The sequence below is a fragment of the Miscanthus floridulus genome, chromosome 19 (assembly GCF_019320115.1).
Source record: "Miscanthus floridulus cultivar M001 chromosome 19, ASM1932011v1, whole genome shotgun sequence".
Classification (NCBI taxonomy): domain Eukaryota; kingdom Viridiplantae; phylum Streptophyta; class Magnoliopsida; order Poales; family Poaceae; genus Miscanthus; species Miscanthus floridulus.
The window spans coordinates 94,964,177-94,989,714 of NC_089598.1; the positions used below are offsets into that span (position 1 = coordinate 94,964,177).

The window sequence follows — 25,538 nt, forward strand, 5'->3', positions numbered from 1 at the left end:
TGCTGAATACTTGTCTTATTTTCCGGAATGGTCCATGTGCAGTCCATGGGAGGATGCAACCGTTGTCAGATGATCAACCTATATCAGAGCTCAGGGCAGGTGATCAAGTCAAAGGAACCGCTGGCAACTTTAGCATCGTATAGACGAAAACAGGTGGGTTCATGTGCGCTGTCTTGCTCATCTTTGCTTTTCTGATCTTATAACTAAAGGAATTCCACATGTGGACAGCCTGTTCGTTTGACTGTGGCTTGTCGTAAACGATCGTAAATTTCCAGCCGGAACAATATTTTTCTCTCACACAAACCAGCCAGCAGTACTTCTTCACGAACCAGCAACGATACGAACCAGCCAACCGAACAGGTTGTTTGTTTGGCGTCCTGTTGAACTATGAAGACGGCATGGAGGGAGAAGATGATGCCATTGTAGAGAGATGGCTCAAAGTGGGGCAAGAGGTGTATCCTTCTACATAATGACTTCTGTACATGCGTACCCAGAAGTTTTCACCTGCATATAAGAGGCTGATGGGTGACTGTTGTTACAATACGTGAAAATATAAAAAAGGGTGTACCTAGTTCAGAGAGCTCCCGCTTTGTGTGGGGTCTGGGGAAGGATGTCAGTGGCAAGCCTTACCCTCGCCTGTGCAATGCGAGGAGACTGCGACTCGAACCTGGGACCTTCCGGTCACAGGCGGTAAGACTCTACCGCTTGCACCAGGCCTGCCCTTCTAATACGTGAAAATATAGATTTTTCAAATATACAGAAAACAAATATACAGCATACAGGGAAGGACAAAAATATGTAAAGCTCAAAATGGTTCAGATTTAGCAGTTCCTCGGTAATATAATCTGTGCCTAGTTTGAACAGTGTACCAACTATCGCACGTTTTGCTCTATTGACTTCAGAAAGAAATGAACTCATAATAGTTCGAGAATTGAGCTTATAGCAACTAGGAAGAGCAAGAAAGGACATGTCCAAGCATCTAAGCTTGCTCAGCAGTACTTAACTGATGGCGTTTCACTCGTGTCAGTGCTGGTGTCGACCGTAGAGTGAGCTACAAATCGGTGTGCTTGTGAGCAGTGTGTCAACAATGCTGCATTACCAAGAGCTCAAGAAAGGGCAGCCAGGGACAATAACTCATATTTTGATATCATTCAGCAGCTGATGTTCATAGAAGACAGACTTTATCCACCATTTATACATAGCATCACACCCAGCAGAAACTATGCCATTTGTACACAGCCTCACACCCCAACAGAAACTATGCCATTTGTACACAGCATCACCCTCACAGAAAACAGACAATAAACGTTAGTTCAGCGACATGTCTGACGGTGGAGCTTTAGAGATTGGTTTCATATTAGGTCGCTGACAGACTCATCACAGTTGGGCTACATATGATCACTCTGCCCGCTACTCAGCTTTCTCCTCGAGATGGAACAACTTCTCCCGGACGACTTTCCTGCATTCAATCACGATTTTACCATGAGAATAAGTAGCATGGTGCCATGGTGTACGAACAAAAGGTGGGACAAACAAGTTAGTTTTAGCCTAAGTGCATGTCGATACGCGAGGAGAGTTTTGATGAATAATGTACGTAAAAAGCAAAAGCAAAAGACCTTGGAGGGCAACGGTCCTCATCAGATAACACCTTCAGCAGTCTCTGTTCAAATGGCGTGGTGTGCCAATTGACCCTTTGATCCTAACAAAGTTACATTTAGATCAAAAGTGCATATAACCACATGTTAAAAAAAAGGAAGCATTAGATAGTGACAAATGTGTACCTCTTTGTATCTGGTGGTTGTGTTGGGAATACCGTTGCCATCCCATGCCTTGGGTAACCTAGGAGTGGGGTTATCGGTATTCAAGTTCAGATCAGATGCCGCGAGGACAGGCTTCTCAGTTAGAAAGCTGCAGTCATCAAACGATTGATCCCCTGCTGGACACTTAACATCACCTTGATTCTCAGCATCTGCGGAGGAGGATTTCAGCCAGCGGGACAGGCTCAATGCAACATTCTTTTCATCTGAGTTGGATTTTGGTAGTCCTTTGCCATCGAGTAACTCATCGGGAGACGGTGCTTCTTTTACTTCGTATGAAGCATTAGGATCATGTGCAGAATATGATGGAGTTTCAGACAATCCTGATATAACCACTGAAGTTGAAGATCTTTGGGTTGGATCCTTGATAGGATCTGATTCCAAGTTTCTCCCTTTTAGAGGATTGGACGATGCTAATGGTGAAGAATCTTCTGTCAGTTCTGTTTGCTTAAGTCTGTTCTCAATGGATCTGAGGACAGGGTATATGAATTGTTTCCGGGTTCGCACACGCTTTCCAGATACAGAAGTCCCTCTATGTGAAGCATAGGCTGTTCCAGGGGTCTGCATATCATCCCTGAGAACTAGAGGAGTTGGGAACGGCGAACCACTAGAATCAAGAGGCTTGTGCTGGATGTTTTGAAACAATCTCTTTTCCGAGGAAGCTGAATGAGGAACAAATTCAACTCCATGATGATGGCCAGCATCTTCAGTGTTCAGTTCATACCTGAGCGAGTGACAGTCCTCACATCTAAGATTGCATAGCGTAGGAGGCATTGATTTTTGTAATCTCATGATAATGCAAATAATCTCAGAAACTTGTGAAAATGACAGTGGTTCTTACCCTTCTGATGAATTAGCTTCAAACAGCAATTTACTGTTCGCTGGTGGTCCAGAAGTGGGCTTGTTGTCACACTGCAAGTCCAGAAATGAAGGGCATCAGACAATCGAGCTAGTAATGGAGCAGGTTTTGAGAAGGGTAATCCCACCTCATTAGTATTTTCCAAATTGTTTTCATATGACTCCTCACTGCAAAGTTCAGCTGGGGTTTCAGAAATAGTGCCGCATAGCTTAAGGTAAATTGCCTGGTTAGAGTCAAGAGTGCCACGAAAATCAACTTAGAAGAGGCTAAATATCTTAGTCCTTGGAGTAATTTTTTTTAGAGTTTCAGGGCAAAAGCCCCGGTCATTGCATTATCACAAGGACACAGTTTAGCATCCAGGAGTTAAAACCATTACAATCCTTGGAGTAAAAATTGGCAGTTTAATTTGTTTCACAATGTCTTATAAGAAATTAAGCAGCAGTTAATCTGGCACGCGTACCTCGTGTCTAAGCTCCTCATCAATTCCACCCCCGTCAGCCAAATCCTCATGAACTCGTCCATCCCTTACCAAACCTTTCCCAATGCAGCAACGACAAACAAACGCATAAAACGCCCTGATAACCAAAGCCTAAGGCACATCCAAACCCGAGGAAATGATAACCAAAATAAACGCAGTACCTTCCTCGTCATCCCAGATGACCTCCGCCGCCGCGGCCTGATCCCCGTGCACGAGCGCATCCTGTACGAGAGGCGAGAGCACGAAAACAATGATGACCACGAGACAACCACCAGATCAGCACTTAGGAACGTCGAGGGAGGAGGGCCAGGGGTTTGTCTTACACGGCGGCCAGAGCCCCGGCGGGGGCGTGCGCCGAAGCATGAGCGGAGGCAGCCCAGGATGACGGCGTCGAGGAAGGCCAGCACAGTCCTCGCGATCGCCTCCGCGCACCCGCGCATCGTGGAGCGCCCGCGACGTAGGGGGTGGCCGTGGCTTAGGGTTTAAGCTGCAGCGCCGGCTGCGGGGATCGCGGTGGGGAGAGCCGTAGGCGAGGTGAGGGGATGCGCGTTTGAAATGGGAGCAGAGGAGGAGGGAGGAGGGTGAGCGGCACGGGAATTGTGTCGTGTCGTCGTTGATGGACATGGGCTGGGCTTCGTTTGCTCCGGCGTGTTTGTTTGTTTGTGGGCTGAGTTTTTGGTAGTCTCGTTCTCCTCCTGGTCTTTTGATGGGCTAGGCTTATGAATAGAATGGGCCTATTAATTTATTTGGGCCAAAAATTGCTAGGTCTAGTTAATTAATCGACTAAATATCTCTGTTCACAAAATATCTATCAAAGCCCGACGCACCAATTTGTTTCTAATTTTGTGGCGAACCTTGAGCTCACGCAGCCTCAAGGGAGGGCGCGACCTGAAGCACATGGAAGCCCGGTTCGGTGGATCCCACCACCGATCGGCTTGATGAAGATCAATGTTGACGCTGCGTTAGCTAAAAATTCGGGAGTCGTCGCTGCAGCAGCGGTCGCAAGAGACATCGTGGGAGGTGCCTCGGTCGTGGTGATGGAGGGCCTTTTGGAACCTAACACAGTGGAAGCAATTGCATGCAAAGAGGGCCTAGCGCCTGCAAGTGATCTGGTCCTCCGAGATTGTAGACTGTCGTGTGACAATGTAGAAGTTATCAGGAGCATCCGGGAAGGGACCATGGGCTCTTATGGATATTGTTCAGGAAACTAGAGCTAGATCACGTGATTTCAATTTCGTTGATTTTGTTCACGAAGGAAGGCAATCAAATTTTGATGCCCAAGTCTTAGCTAGAAGTAGTGTCTACGATGAACTTGGTAGACATGTTTGGTTTGTATCTCGCCGAATATCGTCTGTACTTCTTATGAAGGTCAATAAAGCTTTTTGCTTCTCCTAAAAAAAAGATCGATCAAAGTTCCACTCAAAGAAAAATCAGATCAATCAAAGTTACATAAAAAAAATGGGAGCAGATTGGATCCCTGGCAGTGGCAGGCGGATCGCTATCGGAGTCGTCGTGGCCACCGTGATCCCGACCGCAAAAACGGTCCATCGCTGCGCTTCGACGAATTCGCCGGAGCGGCCACGGAAAATCTGTGTTCTGTCTGACAGAAAGCACCGCCTCTTTGACAAGCGGAGCCGGGAGGAGGAAAACCATGAGAGCATGCAGCCGCCAGCTATCGTGTGGCGCACGCGCATGTGGATCACTCTGCTCCACCGCCGCCGTGTCAGCTCGTCTCACAGGTCACAGCTATCCTGTGGCGCACGCGCATGTGGATCACGCTGCTCCACCGCGCTCGCGCCGATCGGCTAGCTTCTTCTCCGCGTCAATCCTGCTATGGCGAACGAAACACTGAATCGATCATCTGCTATGGAGTAACGACAACAACCACCCCGTTGTGTGGCCTGGCCATCGTCGGGCCTGTTCGGCTGGTATTAAAGCCGCCGACTGAAGCTATTTTATTCTGAAAGAAAAATATGATAGATTCTGGCTACGAACAGTCGTCTCCCATGAACAGGAGACTTCCGAACTTGTCGTCCGTGTATTAATTGCTGGCTGACCTCCGACTCCGATCCGATCCGGCTCCTACCCGTCTGAATGCCTGACCTGGCCACCGGGGTGGATCGTTCTCTCACGGGTCACTTTGCACGTAGTACGTACCTGTGAATCTGTGATGTGTGAGAAATTGCTATGTTATGTGATTCAGAGCACTTGCGGACACGGATTTCCGTTTGTTTTTCCACACGCGTTGCGTGTCCGCGGGATCGAATCGAAGTCGATGGGGTAGTGTGTTGTATTGGCCGTCGACGAGGAAAAAACTTGCCATGAGTACCGATCGAGATGGTCAGTTGGAGGATGGGGAGAGATGACGACGTATATATGGAGAAATGGTGACCGTCCAAGGAGAGAGAGGGGTGGGAACGAAGAAGGATCCAACGTACAGTAACTTTGGCCGTACGTCTGGTTGACTTCGCATACTTCTCTGACGATGCATGGAATGTTCAGATTGGGGGTTGAAGTTTTGGTGTCGACTGGAGCGGTTGGAGCCACAAGATGAGTCTAGACGCTTTCAGCATGTTCGCTTGTTGGTTTCAGCCAGGACGTATCAGTCAGTAGTATTTTTCTCTCACAATAAACTAGCACCAACTGGATCTATCAGCTCAGAAATCAATCAGCGAACGGGCCGTTTGACAAATTCTGGTAAACTGCCGCGAGATCATCCAGCATTCATTTCTTATGAATCTCAGTCTCTCTCCGTTCCAATTATATTTTATTCTAGCTTTGTTTTAAATCGTTTTTTTTTAATTTTGATCAAGTTTATAGACAAACATATCGTCATATACAATATCAATTTAGATTCAACAAATTCTCCATGAAATGTAGTACACTACCGCATCAATGATTTTTACAAATTCATAGTTTTTTTTTCAAATAGAATCGAATAAAGACAAACTTCATATCAAAATGATTGAGCTCGGCAAGAGATCTAAAAATTTTTAATTGGCATTTTTATTTGATAGCATTTAGGGGCTTCAATTTACATTTGAGCTTGTTCTAAACCAGAACTTCTTTAATTTTAACTAAATTTATAGGGAAATACATCACCATATACAACATTAAATAAGTTTCAATAAAATTTTCATGAAAATATGCAATACTACACATATATATTTTTTACAATCGCATCCCATTATTTTTGGAGTGGTTGACTTAGTCAACCATCTTTATAAATGTTGTATTGCACTGTAGGTTGTAGCTTATGAACTAACCCTATAAATTATTTTGTAGGAGTGGTTGGCCTAATAAAAGCGGCCATATAAATCTACCATTTTTGTAGGTGGGTGAAATAAAACAACCGCCCTAAAAACCACATTTCTAGGAATCACCTTTGAAAATAGCTGTTGACCAAATAAATTTATATTTTTTTAAAATAAAATCAAATGAAGGCAAACTTTATATCAAAATTATAGATCTCAATGAGATTTCAAACTTTGTAGTGGATGATTTTATTTTATATTGAGATGGTTTATAGGCTCATATTTACATTATTAGTTCTATTTAAAAAAAATTCAAACCTTCAAAATTTTCAAACGAGATAAAATTTTATAGTTAACTTTTTTTATTTGAGATCATCTTATCCCTAAAATACCACTACAAGATTCATAAGAATTAATACAAAAGGATGTGGCATCTTATATACTTGATCACAAGTGACTGTGTAATGTGACGTGGTGGTGGGAGGAGATTGTAGAAACAAGAGGTTATAGGTTTGAATCCCATGGGTGGACTTGTGCGAAAAAATGTTAGATTGATGGTTGTGGGCACTTGTGCGAAAAAATGTTCGATTCGTGCTTGTGGCTTTGACTCGACCATGTGATAGCTCCTCATGCGAGCGAAAATGTTTTTTTCTATTTTTTGGCAGTTACATTTTTTATGATTTTTAAGATATCAGTGTCAATAAAATCAAAAATTTATAAGGGCGGTTGACTCAATAAAATCATCTTTAAAAATCGATTTTTAGGAATAGCTGTGGAATCACCCCCAAAAATACCTTGTTTCTACAGCATGTGTGGTGTAGTAGCGGTATCGAAAACCGCTCCTAAAATTTAATTTTAACCATGTCTAAAATCGTCCGTTTGGTAGTTATGTTTTAACAAAGTACTTATTCCATTAATATGATTTTCTAAAAAGTCAAGGCAGAGAAGTTTGTGATTTCCGCCGAAGTAAAAAATGAACTATAATTTGGAACTCCAAAACCCGGAGGATTATAGTCACAGTATTCACTGTCCGTACGGTAAGAAATGGTAAACTATAAACGCGCGGTTGATGTCAGGAGGATACAAGGACATGGTAGATGGGACACTTTTTCTGGGTTTTGTTTTGAGTAGCTACAGCATTTCTAGAAAAATATATCCTGGCAATTAACGTGCGCTCACGTATATATGTCTATTCTGTATTACTACTACTACACGGGTTTTATTCGTATAAGCACACGTTAACAGATGCTAAATCGTAAACGCAGTTGATGTCAAGATTGAGGAGCCTTTTATCCGTGTGCCATTATAAAAGATGGCTGTGGTCTACGTGTCAATAAAAAATTCGAACGTACCTATGTGCCATGACACTTTACTTTTTTTTTCCTCACAAGCCATTCCGTTCAACTTCTATTTGATTTTTGCCGTTTGGCAACCCTGACACGTGGACCCAGTCAGTGAAAACGTCCAAAATACCCTTCTGTCAAGGTGCAAACTGCTCTCTATATTTTTCTCCATCGGCATCTTACGACCACGCGGCCATCTCCGCGATGCGCCGGCCTCCCGACTCCGGCGAGCCCTTCTTGACTCCGGCGAACCCGGCTCCCCTCTCCCTCTCAAATCCGCGATGCGCCGGTCGTAGGTCGCAGCTCGCGCAGCGTGGCTCCGGCGACGAGGGGTCGAGCTCTCCCTAAGCAGCCAGGTCGCGCGCCGCCCACCGAGCCTCCACTGGCGCGCTCGCCGGTGACCACGTCGCGCCCGTGCCTTGCCAGCTCCTCCTCCTCGCCGCGCCCGGGTGGCCTTCCTCCCGCTCTGCGTGTTCCTCGCCCTCGCCGTCTCCGCCATCTCCGCCCGCTCATGCTGCACCTGGCGCGCCGCGCGGGTTCTGACCGCACCGCCGCGCTGCTGGCCTCCCCCGGCGCCGTCGTCTTCCTCTCTGAGCTATCCGTGCCCCGGGAGGCGCGCAGAGTCGGGGCGGCGCGTCCTCGGCTTGAGGTAGCCTTGGTGCGCGTAGGCCTGGGCTAGGTCTGGCGAGTTTAGGTGGGCAGGGAGCTCGCGGCCGGTGGTCCGGCGACGCGGCCCACGCAGGGGTGCACGCGGCCGTGCAACCATCGCGTGCGTCGGTCGCAGTGGCCGGGGCGGTGGAATCGTTGGGTGCCGTCGGTGAGCGCGCCGGCGATGGAGGCTCGAGGCAGCGAGCGGCTAGGCTTTGCCCGACCTTGACGTCCGCGAGGTCGGCTACGCCCCGGCCCTGATGCCCGTGCGGCCGGCTCCGCCTCTGGCCCCGGCGCCCGCGCAGCTGGCTCCACCCCCCCCCCCCCCCCGCCCTGCCGCACGCAGGGCTCCCTGGCCTCGGCACACGGTGGAGGACGGGACGAAGACGACCGGCGGAGGAAACGAAGAAGGGCACGGTGAAGAAGCAATGTGAGGGTATTTGGGACATTTTTCAGCGTAGATTGACACCGTTAGATGGAAAAGTGGACGGAATAGGTTGGGAGACAAAAAAAAAAGGTAAAGTGTCATGGCACATAGATTCGTTCGAACTTTTTAGTGGCACGTAGGCCGCGATCATCTTTTATAATAGCACACACATAAAAGTCTCAAGAGGGAAGGACAACACATTGTACCTGTTTTTGTTTTGTTTTGACTGTACTCCACCGTGTTTCTACTAGAAAGACGCGCGAGACAATTATTATTGTGCACAAAACTTTGAAGATAGTAGTATTGTCCAGCTCGCTATGCACAAACGTAGTGCTTCTCTTTTTTAAAAAGCTCATGCACAAGCACTGTAGCAGCTTAATGCTCCTTTTTTGGGCACACAGATAATGCACGTAACCATGGGAATCACGCGATGCAAATATATATATGCAATGCAGGGTCACTGCGTGCTGTATTTTGTTACACACATGCGGCGCCGAACAAAGCTTTTTCGGAGTCGCACGATGCCGACCGGTATGTATGTACTGCACAAACATGGGCACGACACTGCACTGCACTGGACTCTCCCTATCAAAATAATTGTCGTTCTTGTTTTCTGAGAAATAGCTTTAACTAATTTTATATAAAAAATATTAATATTTATAGTATATAATTAATATCGTTAGATAGATAGTTAAATTTATTTTTATAATAAATTTATTTGTAGATACAAATGTTACACGTATTTAAAAAAATATATATCCTTTTTTGGCTTTTGGGCCATGGATGGACAACCTTTTTCATTCGATTCGGCAGGATAAAGTCACGGGTAGGTGAGATGGAGAGAATTCAACACACAACCAAACTGTGCACGTGCACCTAATAAAAAATATATACACTATATATGCTTTTGGTAATTCTTTTGAAAAGGAAACTAACAGTTTCGACCAAACTCGATCAAGTTACGTGTGTGCAAGAGCCATCGAGAGATCAGCTACTGGCTCAGGAGTCAGCAGCACACGCGTTTCAGATTTCCATGTACACAGCAAGCTTCTATAACTTTCTTATAAGGAAAATGCATGGGACAATCGCAAAGGACACGCACGATGATGCTTTACGTGTATAAATTTCTAACAAGATATGTATAGCTGCGTGCGTCGTCTAATCGATCATCGTCGAATCGTCGAGAAGAAGATTGCATTGCATGCGTTACACGTTAACGGACTTTGCGAAAAAGGCGCGTGACGGCCGTAAAGCATGTACAAGTGGCGCTGTCACAATACAGGCAGAGTTTGATGCTAGGTGTGTGCACGGAGTGCCCAGCTATAGCTGAGGATAATAAAGTACATATGAAGCATGAACAAGGGACTTCATATGTACTTTATTATTTATTTTATTTATAGCTTTAATTCTCTTCCCAGTACAGCAGTACTGTCGTTTTCGCCGGATAAAACTATCTTATCTCATTCCCCCCAAATTCATCCACTTGCGTAATGCATGCATCTCATTTGACATGCGCATATATATGTGTGATATGAAAACTATGACTACTACTTCTGTTCATATGCGTACGTATATGTACTGTTATTGATAATCGATCCATTCATCATAGTTGTCCACTGCACATACAATATTGAGGGCTCTTTGGAACACTGAAATTTCACAAGAATTATATAGAAATTTCATAGGATCCAGTTCATTTTTTTTACAGGAACGACATAGGAATGGAAAAAATTCCCATGTTCCAAATGGGACCTGAAGTCTTTGAGCTCCAATATCGATATATGGCTATTTTTAAAATATTGCGTTTTGGTATTTTTTATTATTTTGAGAAATATATTTGTTAATAGTTGATGCTAAAATGGGGTTGGATTTTACAAACTCTAAAAAAACAATAAAAAGCACGTTTATTTACGATACAAGAAAGTTGAAAGTATATGATTACTTCATGATTGATTGACTAATTTCTTTCAACTTGAGTTACAATGACACTTCACCAAACAAGTTTGGGTCATTAAAGTGTTTTCTTGATGAAACATCCAGGAAACTACAATTTTCTAAGGAATCTCCATATGGAACTACAAATTGAACCAACAGATTATTAATAATTAAACACAAGTTGTTTATTTAATTTGTTCTATGTGTGTGGTCTGACCTTGAGGTGATCTATCCGCTACAAAAGTTGTTGCGTGTTGCAGCTCGAATTTGTTCACTTCCTATGCTTCACATTTTCTTTTTTTTCCCATTTGGCTGCTAGGAAGTATTATTCGATCATAAATTCATAATAGGTTATCTATCATAAAAAAAACTAGTAATGTATAAAACAATAAGCTAGGATTATCACATATATATACTAGTCACTCCATTTCAAATATAAGGTATGGACTCGGCACAAAATCTCTAAAATTATATCTTTTACCTATAATTTCTCTTATATATTGCAATATTTCTAGCAACAAATCACAACCATAAACCATATATAAGAAGATTGACCCAATTATATCACTTTTGCACAACAAACTTTACTGCAGCTTATTAGTTGAAAAATGCCTTATTATTGAAATAAAATGAAGGGATAATGTAAAAAATTTATCAATATTCATTCCAAAAGTATATTGAACATAGTTAAACTGTTTCTTGTTCAATTAACTATGTTCTTTAGTACGGAACACGGCAGAAGAGACAAAGGAATGCCTAAATCTATGGGAATTAAAGGGGTCGACACCATCTTTAAATGACATGACGATGACTACAGTACTATAGCTAGGCAGCTTGCTTCAAATCTCAAACCTTGACTAAATGATCCTTCTTCCGTTTCTTTGTGCTACTCGACCTTTGAATTACTCCCACTTGACTAGCAACGCTTATTAACTGGAGAGCTCAGGATTAAGCCCAAATTAAAGTACAGATCCATGATATAGCCAGGGAATAGTTAAGTAAATGGATACTACTGTTCATTATTTTCGTAATGGCTCTGTCCCTCTCTCTACCAGGGTTAAAAAATTCAGCAAAATTTCACCAAATTTTTGTGAATTTCGGCGGTGGTCGAAAGAAAAACTAAAATTTTGTAATACACTAATATATGTGCTATATAACTCTAGATTTATATTTAGTACCGCCTATGTTGTATATTCTTCTACTCAATAGATGTGTAGCCATAAATCATGCTAATATTTGTTTACATCTATTTTTTTTTAGAAAAATCATACTTCATGTGCAAGTTTCTAAAAAAATTTCGGCCCAATTTCGTGAATTTCAGTAATTTCGGGGGTGGCCTAATTTTTTTAATACCAAAATTAAAAACCCTGCTCCTCCCTGCACACTATTCCATGCCCTGCATAGTCAAATAACATTCAACGTGTTATTGGAGCGCCACGCTCTTCGGTTAAGAAAAAAGAAACACCGCAATAGTACCAAAATTTACCCCCCCTATATGCAAACATATGTCATATTAGTGTTAGATGGTATCACATAAGTAAAATTCAAGGTCTCAGAAATTTATAGAGTATAAATAGCCCCCTCCTCTACGAACTCTATCTCTCCCCTCATCCCCTCTTCTTTTTTTCTCCTAGCATCCAAATCCCAACACCTTCCTATAGGTGGCGGCTTCATACCCTGTGGTGGCATCAACCCAAGCATCGACAGCCTCCTCTCCCATCGGCGTTGGCTCCCCCTCCCACCCCAACCCTCGACCGGCCGCAACGCTACCTTCCTACGATCAACGACAATGCCTCCCTTCCCTGACAATAATTTAGATCATTTAGGGTGGCAATAGCTAAGATTACTACTGCAGGGACACAACTGGATAAAAATCATATATTTTACAGTTGTGGTGTGTGCTTCTAGAATAAATGTACTCTTGCATGCCTTGTCGGAATTAAAAAAAAATGGTGGGAAAAGCTCAGGCCACTGGTGCATGGAATAGAATTCAACGTGCAACGTGAGGATTAGCCCCAACGATGGTATGTCATTTGGTTGGGTGGCACCAGGAGCTTTTGCACAAGTTTAGAAACCTGTGTTTGCATCCATAAACACCTTCACTGCGAGTCATAGAAACCTCTTGACCAAAAGCTACTCCCAACCTAACACAACCAGCCACCTGACTTTTACAAGCATGCATGTAGACCTACCTTAATTCTTTTTATTTTTTTGCAACAATTCATCAAAGAAGCAACCAATTTAAAAATGGTTTTCACCATTAGATTGCTGAAATTTTTGTGCATAAATTGAGATCCATTTTGAATATATTTTCTATGGTTGCTAGCAGTGAAAATAGCGCTGGCAAAAATGGTTTATGTAGTAGTGATTTATGACCACGACCACGTGTTTCTATGATTGTTGGTAGATCTAGTGGGGATTGCCATGTGGCACATCGAGAGTGGTTGAGGCTGCTGTGAGGGACTCAGTAGGTGCTCTGGATGCACGCTTCTATGCTCACAATGATAGGAATATATATTGTGTATTCCATGTCTCGATCTTTTGCTTTGGATGATGCTAACTATCCAAGTTTTGGGGCCTGTATGTATCTCATTCTCATAGCGAGAATCTGGATTCCAGATAGCAAATGTAGAATCTAGATTCTGGATAAAAAAGATGATTGTTTGGATCTCATTCTTATAGTGATTATTACCTTTGCATAGTAGAAATATCAAAAGAGCATGTTTGGGGTAGATTGTTGGATTCTAGAATCTCATTCTAAAATCCAAGCGTGTTTGGGTCCCATTCTCATTTTTCATAAGAGATCCAAATAGGACATTGGTAGTGTATCTTTAGACCTAAGACGTCTAGAGCACAAGAAATATATAAATCATCTCTCCTAGTAAATACATTATCACATCAGAAAAAAAAATACCGATGTGTCACATAATTAGTGAGTATAATACAACGGCTCATTGAGATTAACCTTATGGGTGCTATTTCGAAACCCTATTAATCACTTTGATCGACCACTTAATTTTTTTTCCAAGAACACATGATGGGTTTGTTTGGCTACGTTTAATCCACTTCAATCCATATGGTTGAGATTGGGGGATTAAGGTGGAAAATTTTCACCTCAATCTGTCTAATTCTCTGTGAGTTAGAATGTATTATAGTTAGGGATGAAAACGGACCGGATACGGACGGATATCACCGATATTACATTTGTTTTCATATTTCTGTCCGGATTCGGATTCGAATACGGATAGTGTCAACTATGTCGGATAGGATACGACTGGATATCGACATCATAAATATGCGATTTGAGTATTCGGATACGGATACGGTATCGGATGTTGGATATTCAGACTCGAATACGGACAGATCTCAACCCCTCTAAACGGATTCGGTTTCGAATACGGTCGGAAAATATCCGTGCCGTTTTCATCCCTAATTATAGTGCAGCCAAACAAGTCCAAAAAAGGGTTTATTCAAAGGATGCCCCACCTTGGCCCCGCGGACACGCAACAGGTCGAGAGTAGTACATATGTACGGTGCATTATTTGGCCTGTGTCACAACGTCGTCCTCACGTTTTGAATGGTTGAGCTTGGCCCGTGCGTTCTTGGAACAAGATACACGGCCTGGAGTAGTAGTTCCGTGTCCTGATCGAGTATCCACGTAAGTACGTACATACAGTACCACGTACATGTACGTGCAGTGCATGCATGTGGCTATACCATGCACACGGATATCATTCAAACTGTCATTGCTGAGGCGACAAGTGTACGCGCATGTCGACCATTTCGGCAACAATTCGTGGAAAAGCTCCTTACGACAAGGGGGTACCTGCCGTCCGCATCTTGTGTGAAATGTAAAAGCCTGCACTAGGCAGCTAGTAGCTATATATATACATAGCCATGCATGAAGTCTTCAATATGGACCATACCTTTCTAGCCACCAAAAGGAGGATCTTGACGTGAGCTGTAAGTAACAAATTATTGAAACAAAATTAAATTTGTTTGCAAACACATCAGATATATCCACTTTCTTCGCGTGAGCTGTGTAAAGTTCACGATTTTTTCCCTAGAGCTCTGAATTTTCTCAAAGCAAACTCAGTCCATCTTGAAACTAACAAAATGAATTCGGTAGCTAGGAGGTTAAAAGGACTAGTGAATATATCAATGGTTATGTTGTAGAATAATCTCTTTCTCATTTTCTACAATTGGTAATTGTGGTTTTACTAATTCTAGAAAAGTCCCTCACAGAGTTCAACAAGTTCACATTTAAACAGGGTTAGAATAAGGTAACTCAAAAAGAAATATGCTTAGAATGTTGTCTGTTTTTCCACACACGTAGAAAACTTTTCGTTCACAAGTTTTTTCAAGATCTGACTTCTGAAATCTTCAAGGCATTTTTATCGAACTTTTTCGAGAGCACCCACACATATATATTTATTTACACCCACACAGAAACGATTCCTTTTTATGCTCCGGCTACTAGCTAGGAAATGTCTCAGCGGCCAGCGGGGGAAAGAATTTCAAAAGACCGTGTCCTGGTCCCTATCATGCATATCAACGAGCTGAAGTGAACCGAGGATGCATCCATGAATTTGGATTGGATGTGATACTTGCAACTTTTCTTCGCCTCCTCTCTCTTTTTTGCCTAGGACAAGAATGTGGTCCAAAGTCCACAATTCATTGCCCGTACGTAGAGAATGCTTTGGTCCTTCCTGTCCCATCGTTTTCTCGTGACGATGTCGCCACTGGTGTGTAATGCTGATAGGTAACTGCAAACTGCTACCTTGACTTCATAAGCATTCTATCCTGCAAGGTTCCAATACCAACCACAGAATTTCTCGCCGGTCGATCGACCAAACGCGCATTATCAATTTATCACCAAGAAGAATAATTATATTGGAAGACATGATCTTTATGAGATGATTTTGGGCATCTGATCTTCTGAATCATTCAAATGACGCAACAAGATTTGCCAAGTCATATATACGCGTTAATTTCCCGCATACAAATCAACATAGCAAGCTATAGATATAGGTACGAACAAATCTGTTAGCTATCTTGTGGCCTATATATGTTCTCTATGGAAATTCGCTGCCTATTTATCACCTTCCCCCCACACACTGCACTTTTCCATATGTTAGCCATTTGAACTTATCACTAACAAGAAGTGATTTCCCCGATCGGATATGCCATTTCTTCATGCTTTCATACATGCTTTTGACATTGCAGCGTACGGTGTCAGAGCCACTTGCTGGATCGACATGCAAGTGTGGAAGAGTGTTAGCTACGCCTAGATATCACATTCGTTTCCCATCTCTTGGGGAAATCCATGGGCCCAGAGTTGAATTGACCTCTAAATCTTTATTATGCCTGATGTCTACTTCTGAATTAATTAAAATCCTATATAATCCAGTACACGTAATATCAAATTAAACGTACGTAGACAGCACTCGCTCCACGCACACTGCTAATTTTCTCGAATTCTTTTGTCAAACCTGCTAGCCACATAGATAGGGACTGTTATTTAACGCACGCGTTGAAACGACTGAATTAACCACCGGAAATATCGGCGCAGCAGCTCCTTTTTGTCAAACAGGAGAACTGTTCACCACTTCACCATCAGCGCCATTTGAGGTAGACGACCTGGACAATATAATGAATAGAGCTATAGATCCGGCCATATATATGAAAATGCAAGCACTAGTTGAATTATACTTGCATTCGTTGTCTCGTGAACATGGACAGCCCAGCTTTTCAGAAACTGTGGCTACCTAACCTATACTTTCTTCGCAGTGCTGCTGCTGCCCTTTTAGAGAGCTGAGTGAGCATGTTTGACTGGACTAGGTCAGAAAACTCAGCCTTCTCTTAATTTCTCTTCCTTCGAGTGTTCTGCTCTGTCTTCTTCTCTCCTTCTTCTTCACATTCCATCAGCCTTATAAGTACAATATCCTGTCATCCTTGTGCACGGTAGGCAGCAAGCAAGTACTTAAATATATGCTGCAAGGTGTCCGTCATCGTTCAGCCAAACTCTCAACAACATACTTATATATATATCTAACTAGATATATAACTCTGCTACTACCATATATATATGAGAAGCTAGATAGCTAGAGCCTGAAAGAATTGAGCAGCTAGCTAGGGATTGAGCGAGGTGAAGGCTGCAAACCGGAGAGGCAACAGGGAGAATGAGAGGGTTTGAGAGAAAAGGGGTCCGGCAGTACAACCGGTCAGAGGTGCCGCGGATGCGGTGGACGGAGGAGCTGCACCGGCAGTTCGTGGAGGCCGTCGAGTGCCTCGGTGGCCAGGACGGTGAGTCGTCTTTCAATACCTTCCTTCTCCGACTGCATGCATGAGACTTGAGACATCCCCGAGCTAGATAGCATGATGCTTTGATTGATTTGGATCCATAGTTTCTTACTTTCTTTTACGATCTTTTTTGGGAGGTGACCGAATGCATAGCTAGTTTTTCTTATTAATTCAATTCACTTTGTAGTTTTGAGGGTTTTGATTATATCATTTCCCTTAGTGTTTTTTTTAGGAAACCATTCCCCTTAGTGTTTAGGTTGTTAGGCAGCAGTTTGTTGGTGGTGGAGTCCACCGGGGGCAAATAAAAAGGAAAACACGTGATTTGCATGCTTGAATGATGAGCATCTATGAGATTATTCTCCTTTTCTCCTTTCATTTATCATGTATGGGGATTATAACTTTTTGCTGATAGAGATAAATATTGTTCATGGAAGCTTGAAACGTTTCTACAGCCAGTACGTTACTAATCTTTAGAATTATTGCAAAACATATGAATTGCATACTCAATTTAGTAAGCTATCTATATGACAGAATTTCATAAGTTACAAGTTTGTTTAATCGTAGTTCTCTTTATTTTGTTCTCAAATTTACCATTCTTTCAAATTTTCTCTCGAATAAATATTTTTATTTTATGCTGATTATATTGATTGTGTGTGTTCTGAGTTTGCATATGGCCTGGTTAACAGACACACTTCCTATATGTGTAGATATTTGTAGTTACTAGTCATGTATTGAGTTCATTATATTTCCTAGCAAACATGTGTATAGGACATATATATAGTTGCATCAATAAATACTTAAATGCGGATATCAATCTGTGGACATGTTGATAACTCTAGGTAGCTGTATAACCATCCAAATAGAGATTGACAACGATATTCATGCAATACACCCACAAAATCAACTACAGCAATTATTTTTCATATAGAAGACAATGATCATATGGTTTATTGGATAACAGCATATATGGGCACATTCTCTGAACTAATTGACACCCACCCCATATCTTGTCAGAATTTAATTCGAAAGATCATGCTTCAGAATCAGTTGTATTATTGTGTGTGTTAACCTTTCGTTTTCTTTTGTCATGCAGAAGCAACTCCGAAGCGAATTCTTCAGTTGATGGGCGTGAAGGGAGTTAGCATATCTCATATCAAGAGCCATCTTCAGGTATTTTAATTTATCACATATAATTTTGCTGGTATATTATTACTAGCGTACACATTAATTAAGTGCATTTTCAGCTTCATATATGAGATATGTTAAGTAATATGCTGCTCCCCTGTACGAACGCACGGTAGGGACAGGCGCCGAAAGGCTCCCTACTGTTGCACTGTAGCTGCTGCAGGGGCAGACGTCGAAATGCTCCCCTGCAGCACCGTAGCCACAGCAGGGGTAGGCACTAAAGTCAGCCCTGCTGTCACATCTAGTCACTGTACAACATGATAGCCTGATATGTCTGTGCACTAGAATTAGATGGGTAGAGTTGTATATATAGCTTTTCACAACAACTCAGTAAAGAGAGCGAGTTTAGTTTTGCCATCTTCTCTACAGAGCTCCAGCCAACGCTGGTGCTTGTACTGTGTGTGTGCTCTGTTCTCTCTCCCTTCTTTTACCTCTAGCCATAGTGTGTGGTCGGCAACACAGGTGAGTGGTCGGCTCACCCGTTCCGAAGATTCAGGTGCTAATAAGTGGTATCAGAGCCGTACAAGCGTCGTTGTCGGACTAACCACTGGCAATAACGGACGGTTTGGAGATGGACGATAGCAGCAGCGCTGCTGTGGCTACCCAGCCACGACAGGAGGTCATTGTGCGCACGGTGCGGGAGGTCAGCGGCATCAGTTGGCCGACGCTGACTCACACCAATTATGACGAGTGGTTGGTGACCATGAAGGTCAAGCTCAGAGCCTGACGGCTCTGGAATGCTATTGACAAGGGCATCGACAACGAAGAAGACGACATGTTAGCGTTAGAGGCTATCCTCGCTGCTATGCCAACGGAGTACAGGGAGTCATTGCGGACGAAGAGCTCTGCTAAGGAGGCGTGGGAGGCCATTGCGGCGATGCACGTTGGTTCTGACCGCGCAAAGAAGGCGACGGCCCAGCTGCTGAAGCAGGAGTACGCCAACCTCAATTTCAAGAATGGTGAATCGGTGGAGGACTTCTCACTCCGCCTACAGACGCTCATCAGCAAGCTGACAAGTCACGGCGGCACCATCGACGAAGAAGAGGCGGTCTTCCAGTACCTTCACTTTGTGCCGATGAAGTACATCTAGATCGCTCTTTCCATATAGACGATGCTGGACTTGTTCATCCTCACCATTGAGGATGTGACAGGCCGTCTACGGGCGGTGGACGAGCGCCTAGAGTAGGCGATAGTAACGACGGACAGCGACAAGCTGCGGCTGACAGAGGAGGAGTGGGCTGCCCGGAAGAAGAACTCCGGGGAAGCCTCCTTCAGCCGCGGTGGTGATGGCAAGCGCTGCGGCAAGGCTTCTTCGGAGAAGAAGAAGAAGGTCGACCCCAACGCCTACCGGCGCTGCGGGAAGATGGGTCATTGGGCAAAGGAGTGCCCAAATCGTAAGCAGGAGAAGAAGACTGAGGCTCATCTGGCGTAGGCTGATGATGATGATGATGAGGGCACTCTCCTGATGGTGATGTTCTATGCACTACACGACGTTGAGGCCAAGGAGAAGGGAGAGGGGATGGCGGTGAAAGGGCCTGGGAAGGCTCTGAAGGCTATCCACCTCGACCAACCGTGCGCCCAAGTCCACCTCGAACGTGTGGGCTGCGGACAAGAACAGCGGTGGTACCTGGACTCCGGCCCCAGCAACCACATGACAGGCTCCAAGAAAGCCTTCTCCGAGCTCGACGGCAACGTGACCGGCATGGTGAAGTTCGGTGATGGCTCAAGGGTGGCAATCCGAGGGCGCGACACCATTATCTTTAGGTGCCAGAATGGTGTGCACCGCGTGCTGACGGATGTGTACAACATCCCACAGCTGCGTTCAAGTATCATTAGCATTGGCCAGCTAGATGAGTGCGGTAGCGAGATACTGATCAAGGACGACATCCTCAAAATCAGGGACCGGGAGCAGCGCCTTCTTGCTAAGGTGAAGAGGTCCCGGAACCTGCTGTACCTGCTCAACTTAAAGGTGGAGCAGCCAGTGTGCCTGGCAGCATGGCACACCGAGGAGCCATGGCTGTGGCATGCCTGGTTTGGCCATTTCAGTTTTGACGCGCTTGGTCGGCTAGAGAAGATGGTCTGAGAGCTGCCCCACATGAAGCACGCAGGCGAGCTATATGACAGCTGCCTGGCCGGGAAGCAGAGGAGGCTGCCATTCCCAAAGGCGGCCAAGTATCATGCGGCTGACGCTCTCGAGCTCATCCACGGTGATCTCTGTAGGCCAATCACACCAGCCACAAACGGTGGTCGGTGGTACTTCCTCCTGCTCGTGGATGATTGCAGTTGCTATATGTGGCTGCAACTCCTGACGAGCAAGGACGAGGCGGCAGAGGCGATCAAGAAGTTCAAGGCACGCGTGGAGGCAGAGAGTGGCAAGAAGCTGCGCGTGGTGTGGATTGATCGCAATGGCGAATTCACTTCGGTGGAGTTCGCTGCGTACGACGTGGATCAGGGTATGGTGCGACACCACACCGCACCGTACTCGCCACAGCAGAATGGCGTGGTGGAGCAACGGAACCAAACGGTGGTCGGCATGGCTTGATCCATGATGAAGGCCAAGAGCATGCTGGCAAGGTTTTGGGGTGAGGCGGTGACCATGACGGTATTCATCCTCAACCGCGCGCCCACCAAGGCCCTAAAGGGAAAGACGTCGTTCGAGGCTTGACATGGACGCAAGCCGAATGTGTCCTTCCTTAGGACATTTGGTCGTGTCGGCCATGTGAGGAACACCAAGCCTCATCTCAGCAAGCTCGAAGATAGGAGCACACTGATGGTGCTCCTAGGCTACGCAGAAGGTACCAAGGCGTACCGGCTCTACGACCCACACGGAGGCAAGGTTGTTGTCTCACGCGACATCGTGTTCGACGATAAGGCGGCCTAGGACTGGGACAGTCTAGGCACGGGGGAAGCTGGCGACTTCACTAGCACCTTCTTCGTCGAGCACTTGGTCATCCACGGTGGTGGAGATACTGGAGAGGAGGTGCAGACCACTCTAGCAACAGAGCCGAGCACTCCTGGGGTGGTGCCGAGCACTTCGGGAGGGGTGCCAAGAACTTCAGGAGTGGTGCCGAGCGGTCCTATAGTGGTGTAGACCACTCTAGGACGGGTGCCGAATGCTCCCGTAGCAGAGCCGAGAGGTCTTACAGTGGTGCCGACTACTCCAAGACTGGTGCCGAGCACTCCTGCACTGGTGCCGACCACTCTAGGAGTGGTGATAAGCAGTCTAGGAGTAGTGTCGAGCACTGCAGTTAGGGTGCTGAGCATTCCAGGTGCTGTGCCAATCACTCTAGTGAAACAGGGAACTCCATCGACGCCGATCGAGTTCGCCTCACCTCTAAGCGACCTCACTGAGTTCGTGGATACATTCCACGACGGTGAGGAGGTGCGGTTCCGTAGGCTTGATGACATTGTCGGCAGCACAAAGCCCTTAGGCTTGGTGGGTCGGCTGCTCAATGACCCAAAGTTGCTTCTCATCAGTGCAGAGGAACCACCCATGTTCACGCTGGCCAAGCGCAATGAAAATTGGTGACGGCGATGCTGGAGGAGATGGAGGCGATCGAGGAAACGAGACTTGGGAGCTCATCGATCCACCTTCAGGATGCTGTCCGATCGGCCTGAAGTGGGTGTACAAGGTCAAGCGAGACGAGCGCGGCGCCATTGTCAAGCACAAGGCGCACCTCGTCGCCCGAGGCTTTGTCCAGCGCGAGGGCATCGACTTCGAGGAAGTCTTTGCGCCGGTAGCGCACATGGAGTCTATCCGACTGCTTCTAGCTTTGGTAGCAGCGAAGGACTGGGGCATCCATCACCTAGATGTAAAATCAACCTTCCTCAACGGTGAGCTAGCAGAGACGGTCTTTCTCAGGCAACCTTTGGGATTCACCGTCAAGGGAGCGGAGCACAGGGTGCTCCTACTGCGTAAGGCGCTCTACGAGCTGCAGTAGGCCCCACAAGCGTGTAACGCCAAGCTTGACGTCATGCTGGGCGAGCTTGGGTTCACACGGTGCGCAACCGAGCACGCACTCTACACGCGGTGATGGGGAAAGGAGGAGCTCGTCAGCGGCGTGTATGTGGATGATTTGATCATCACTGGCGCACGTGCGGAGGACATCAACAACTTCAAGCGCGAGATGGCGGCTCGTTTTTGAATGAGCGATCTCGGAGCACTTTTCTACTACATCAGCATCGAGGTGAACACAGGGAAAGGAGGCGCTCACGCTCGGTCAGAGCGCGTACGCCTCGAAGCTGTAGGAGTGGAGCGGCATGGCTGAGTGCAAGCCATGCGTGACTCCGATGGAGGAGCGGCTGAAGCTGATGAAAGCCAGTACCGCGGCGAAGGTAGATGCAACACTCTACCGGAGCATCGTCGGCGGTCTGCGCTACCTAGTTCATACGAGGCTGGACATTGCGTTCGCCATGGGCTACGTCAGCCGCTTCATGGAGGATCCCCGAGAGGATCACTGGGTTGTAGTGAAGTGGCTGCTGCACTACGTCAAGGGGACGGAGACATGGCGGGGGACATCGACGGATAGTGGAGCACCTTTGGCGTGCTCGTCTTCCTCGGGTCGGCTCCAATCTCATGGCTGTCGCTGAAACAGAAGGTGGTGGCATTGTCCACGTGCGAGGCAGAGTACGTGGCGGCAGTCACAGCAGCGTGCCAAGTTGTGTGGCTACGCCAGCTGCTGGGCGAGCTGACCGGTGTGGAAGCTCACCCACCAGCATTGATGGTGGACAACCAGCCCGCCATTGTCCTTGCGAAGAATTCGTTCTCCACGACCGGGGCAAGCACATCGACGTCAAGTTTCACTTTCTCAGGGACTGTGTCGATGGAGGGAAAATCGTCATCGAGTTTGTCGAAACTGGTCGGCAACTCGCGGACGTACTCACCAAGCCGCTCGGCCGTCTTCGGTTCACGGATTTGAAGAAGATGATCGGCATGGTGGAGGTTCTAGGGTTAGCAGCAGGATTAGAGATAGAATTGTTAAGTAATCTGCTGCTCTCATGTATGAACGCATGGCAGGGACAGGCGCCGAAAGGCTCCCTGCTGTTGCACTGTAGCTGCTGCAGGGGCAGGCGCCGAAAGGCTCCCCTGTGGCACTATAGCCACAACAGGAGCAGACGCCAAAGTCAGCCCTGCTGTCACATCTAGTCACTGTAGCAACATGACAGCCTGATATGTCTGTGTACTAGGATTATATGGGTAGAGTTGTATATATAGCTTCCCACTGTAGCTCAGTAAAGTGAGCGAGTTCAGTTTTGCCATCTCTTCTGCAGAGCTCCGGCCAACGCTGGTACTTGTGTTGTGTGTATTCTGTTTTCCCTCCCTTCTTCTACCTGTAGCCATAATGTGTGGTCGGTAACGAAGGTGAGTGGTCGGCTCACCCGTTCCGAAGATCCAGGGGCTAACAAGATACATATGCTAATAACCTTGTGTAATTCTAGCTATTTGAATGATAAAACAACCTTGTTTAATTTCTTCCAATAAAATGACCAGATGTACAGAAGCTCCAGCTCCAGTAGCAGCAGTACCCATCATCAGTCTAGCCTCCAGAAGTTGACATCAACCGCGGCGAGCAACAGCAAGCGCGTGTTCTTGAGCCGTAAAGATCACTGTGCTTATTATGCGTCACAGGATGGCAACACTCCAGCTTCATCAGACAAGAACATTTATACCACCATGCTCCGTGGTTGCAGCCACTCATCACCATACCAAATGTAAGCACGTTAATTAGCACAAACCAAAATCACGCTTCCTCGCAATCTTCAAATTAATGATCGAACAGGAATTTACCTGAATTTCAGATTTGAAATTAAATTCGACTATTTTTACCTGCAGACCGCCGTCGCTAGAGGAAGTGTTCAGAAGCTGCTGGGAACAAAGAAGAGGGCGTGTTCCTTGGAACTCCAACGTGCTAACAACAGATAAGGTAATAATACGGCTTTTCCCATATATGATTTGCTGACAAAATTTACTCAAACAATAATGCATGCATGGATGCATACTCCTGCATGTACCATTCCCTAGAAGCTTCATTTTGGTCGTATGCATCATTAGGTGGCAGGCTGCCAAACTCCCATACTGCCGTGTATTGACTGTTGTTTTTGCCCTACTACTACATGCATGCATGGTCCAGACCCATCACCCATGAGCTAGATAAAAATGTCTCTGAATCAAATGCATGCTTCCAAAGTCGTGATAGTATACTATTAGCGTGTTAACGTTGATGCCTTGATACTTAATTGTAAGTTGTAGTAACACCTAGCTCATCTCTGCTTGTATTATTCCACAGGCAATTAGGCCAAGTCACACTAAGAAGCCCGAGAAGCAGCACACGGGATGCGACCTCACGCTGTCGATCGGCCTGTGGGAGGACGCGAGCAGCGACGACGCAGACGGCTCGAGCTCCATCAGCGAGGAGCTGCTGCCTGCTCCAGCAGCAGGCGCTCGCTGCGTCGCTGCCGTGAAGGAGGAGGAGAGCAAGCCGGCGGCTCTGAACCTGGACCTTACCATCTCGTCGTCTTGGCTGGCCTGACGACGCCGCCGGCCAGCTGGCGGCGGCGCTGTGCGTGACCGGCGTAGGTACACTTACGTACGTACGCTTGTGTACAGTTATACGGACTCAAGCATGCAGAGCAGCAGACTGTGTGATCAGGCCATCAGTACTAGACTGTATATGGCGTGGCAGTAGTCTTGCTAGATAGGTCGCTCGGATTTTCGTGTCCTGCCCTTATTAGCCACTCCGTCGTTCTAGTCTCTTCTTTTCTTTTTTTTTTCCTTTTTAGATTTTTTATAACATTTTCGGGTCCATTCGGTTAGGAACCGGGGCTTCAGACGACGGTGGGTGAGGAATTTCTGCAGCTTTTTTTCTTTGTCCGGGGAGAAGGCGCTGTATACCTGTATTCCTCACCTGTCATCGTCTGAAATGTTCTATTTCTAATCGTAGACTATTAGAAAAGGAGCATATACTTATGTTATCAGTGCTAGCAGCTGTATATTTCAGTGTGAATGGTAGAGGACAGCTATATATTGTCTTTTATTAGTGCTAGCTGCAAACTGGCGGGGGTCTCAATAATCTCTGCAACGAATTGCTCTGCCTCCTCTCGCGACCCTACCTGTCAACTAGAGGGCACGTTACACGCTTTGATACTGCCATGCGGCGTCACCTGGTTAATATCCAGCCTTTAAATGTTTTTTTAAATAGGAAAATACTGTTTAATCTTTTAAATTCATAACTAATTTCATGCAAACTTTGAAAACATGATCCTTGAACCAAAATTTTCATAAAAATGAG

General features: G+C 45.6%; 2 protein-coding genes across 4 annotated transcripts; one reads left to right on the plus strand and one right to left on the minus strand.

Annotated features, from left to right (window-relative positions):
- Nucleotides 1–1,088: 1,088 nt before the first annotated feature.
- Nucleotides 1,089–3,697, minus strand: LOC136529743 (protein JASON-like). 3 transcript variants are annotated; one of them, XM_066522810.1, is made up of 8 exons: nt 3,478–3,697; nt 3,316–3,376; nt 3,137–3,210; nt 2,804–2,899; nt 2,659–2,729; nt 1,782–2,565; nt 1,617–1,699; nt 1,089–1,459 (listed from the first exon to the last, which is right to left on the minus strand). In XM_066522810.1, the coding sequence occupies exons 1-8, from the start codon at nt 3,592–3,594 to the stop codon at nt 1,411–1,413; spliced, it is 1,335 nt and encodes a 444-aa protein (XP_066378907.1). In that variant the 5' UTR covers nt 3,595–3,697; the 3' UTR covers nt 1,089–1,410. The 3 variants fall into 3 exon arrangements, with proteins under 3 accessions (XP_066378907.1, XP_066378909.1, XP_066378908.1); XM_066522812.1 differs by lacking the exon at nt 2,804–2,899 and having other exon boundaries at nt 1,782–2,541; XM_066522811.1 differs by lacking the exon at nt 2,804–2,899.
- A 12,782-nt stretch (nt 3,698–16,479) lies between these two features.
- LOC136528297 (myb family transcription factor MPH1-like) lies at nt 16,480–25,224 on the plus strand. The gene is made up of 5 exons (XM_066521242.1): nt 16,480–17,067; nt 18,158–18,234; nt 23,741–23,961; nt 24,083–24,173; nt 24,537–25,224. The coding sequence occupies exons 1-5, from the start codon at nt 16,944–16,946 to the stop codon at nt 24,777–24,779; spliced, it is 756 nt and encodes a 251-aa protein (XP_066377339.1). The 5' UTR covers nt 16,480–16,943; the 3' UTR covers nt 24,780–25,224.
- The last annotated feature ends 314 nt before the right edge of the window (nt 25,225–25,538 follow it).

Bases quoted from the DNA above. Each gene is read 5' to 3' on its own strand.
- LOC136529743 (XM_066522810.1), bottom strand. From the start codon at position 3,594: ATGCGCGGGTGCGCGGAGGCGATCGCGAGGACTGTGCTGGCCTTCCTC. The intron at 3,377-3,477 runs GTAAGACAAACC...CCTCTCGTACAG, and splicing joins GCCGGGGCTCTGGCCGCCGT to GATGCGCTCGTGCACGGGGA. The intron at 2,730-2,803 runs GTGGGATTACCC...CTGGACTTGCAG, and splicing joins ATTTGGAAAATACTAATGAG to TGTGACAACAAGCCCACTTC.
- LOC136528297 (XM_066521242.1), top strand. From the start codon at position 16,944: ATGAGAGGGTTTGAGAGAAAAGGGGTCCGGCAGTACAACCGGTCAGAG. The intron at 17,068-18,157 runs GTGAGTCGTCTT...TTTGTCATGCAG, and splicing joins GTGCCTCGGTGGCCAGGACG to AAGCAACTCCGAAGCGAATT. The intron at 23,962-24,082 runs GTAAGCACGTTA...TTTTACCTGCAG, and splicing joins CACTCATCACCATACCAAAT to ACCGCCGTCGCTAGAGGAAG.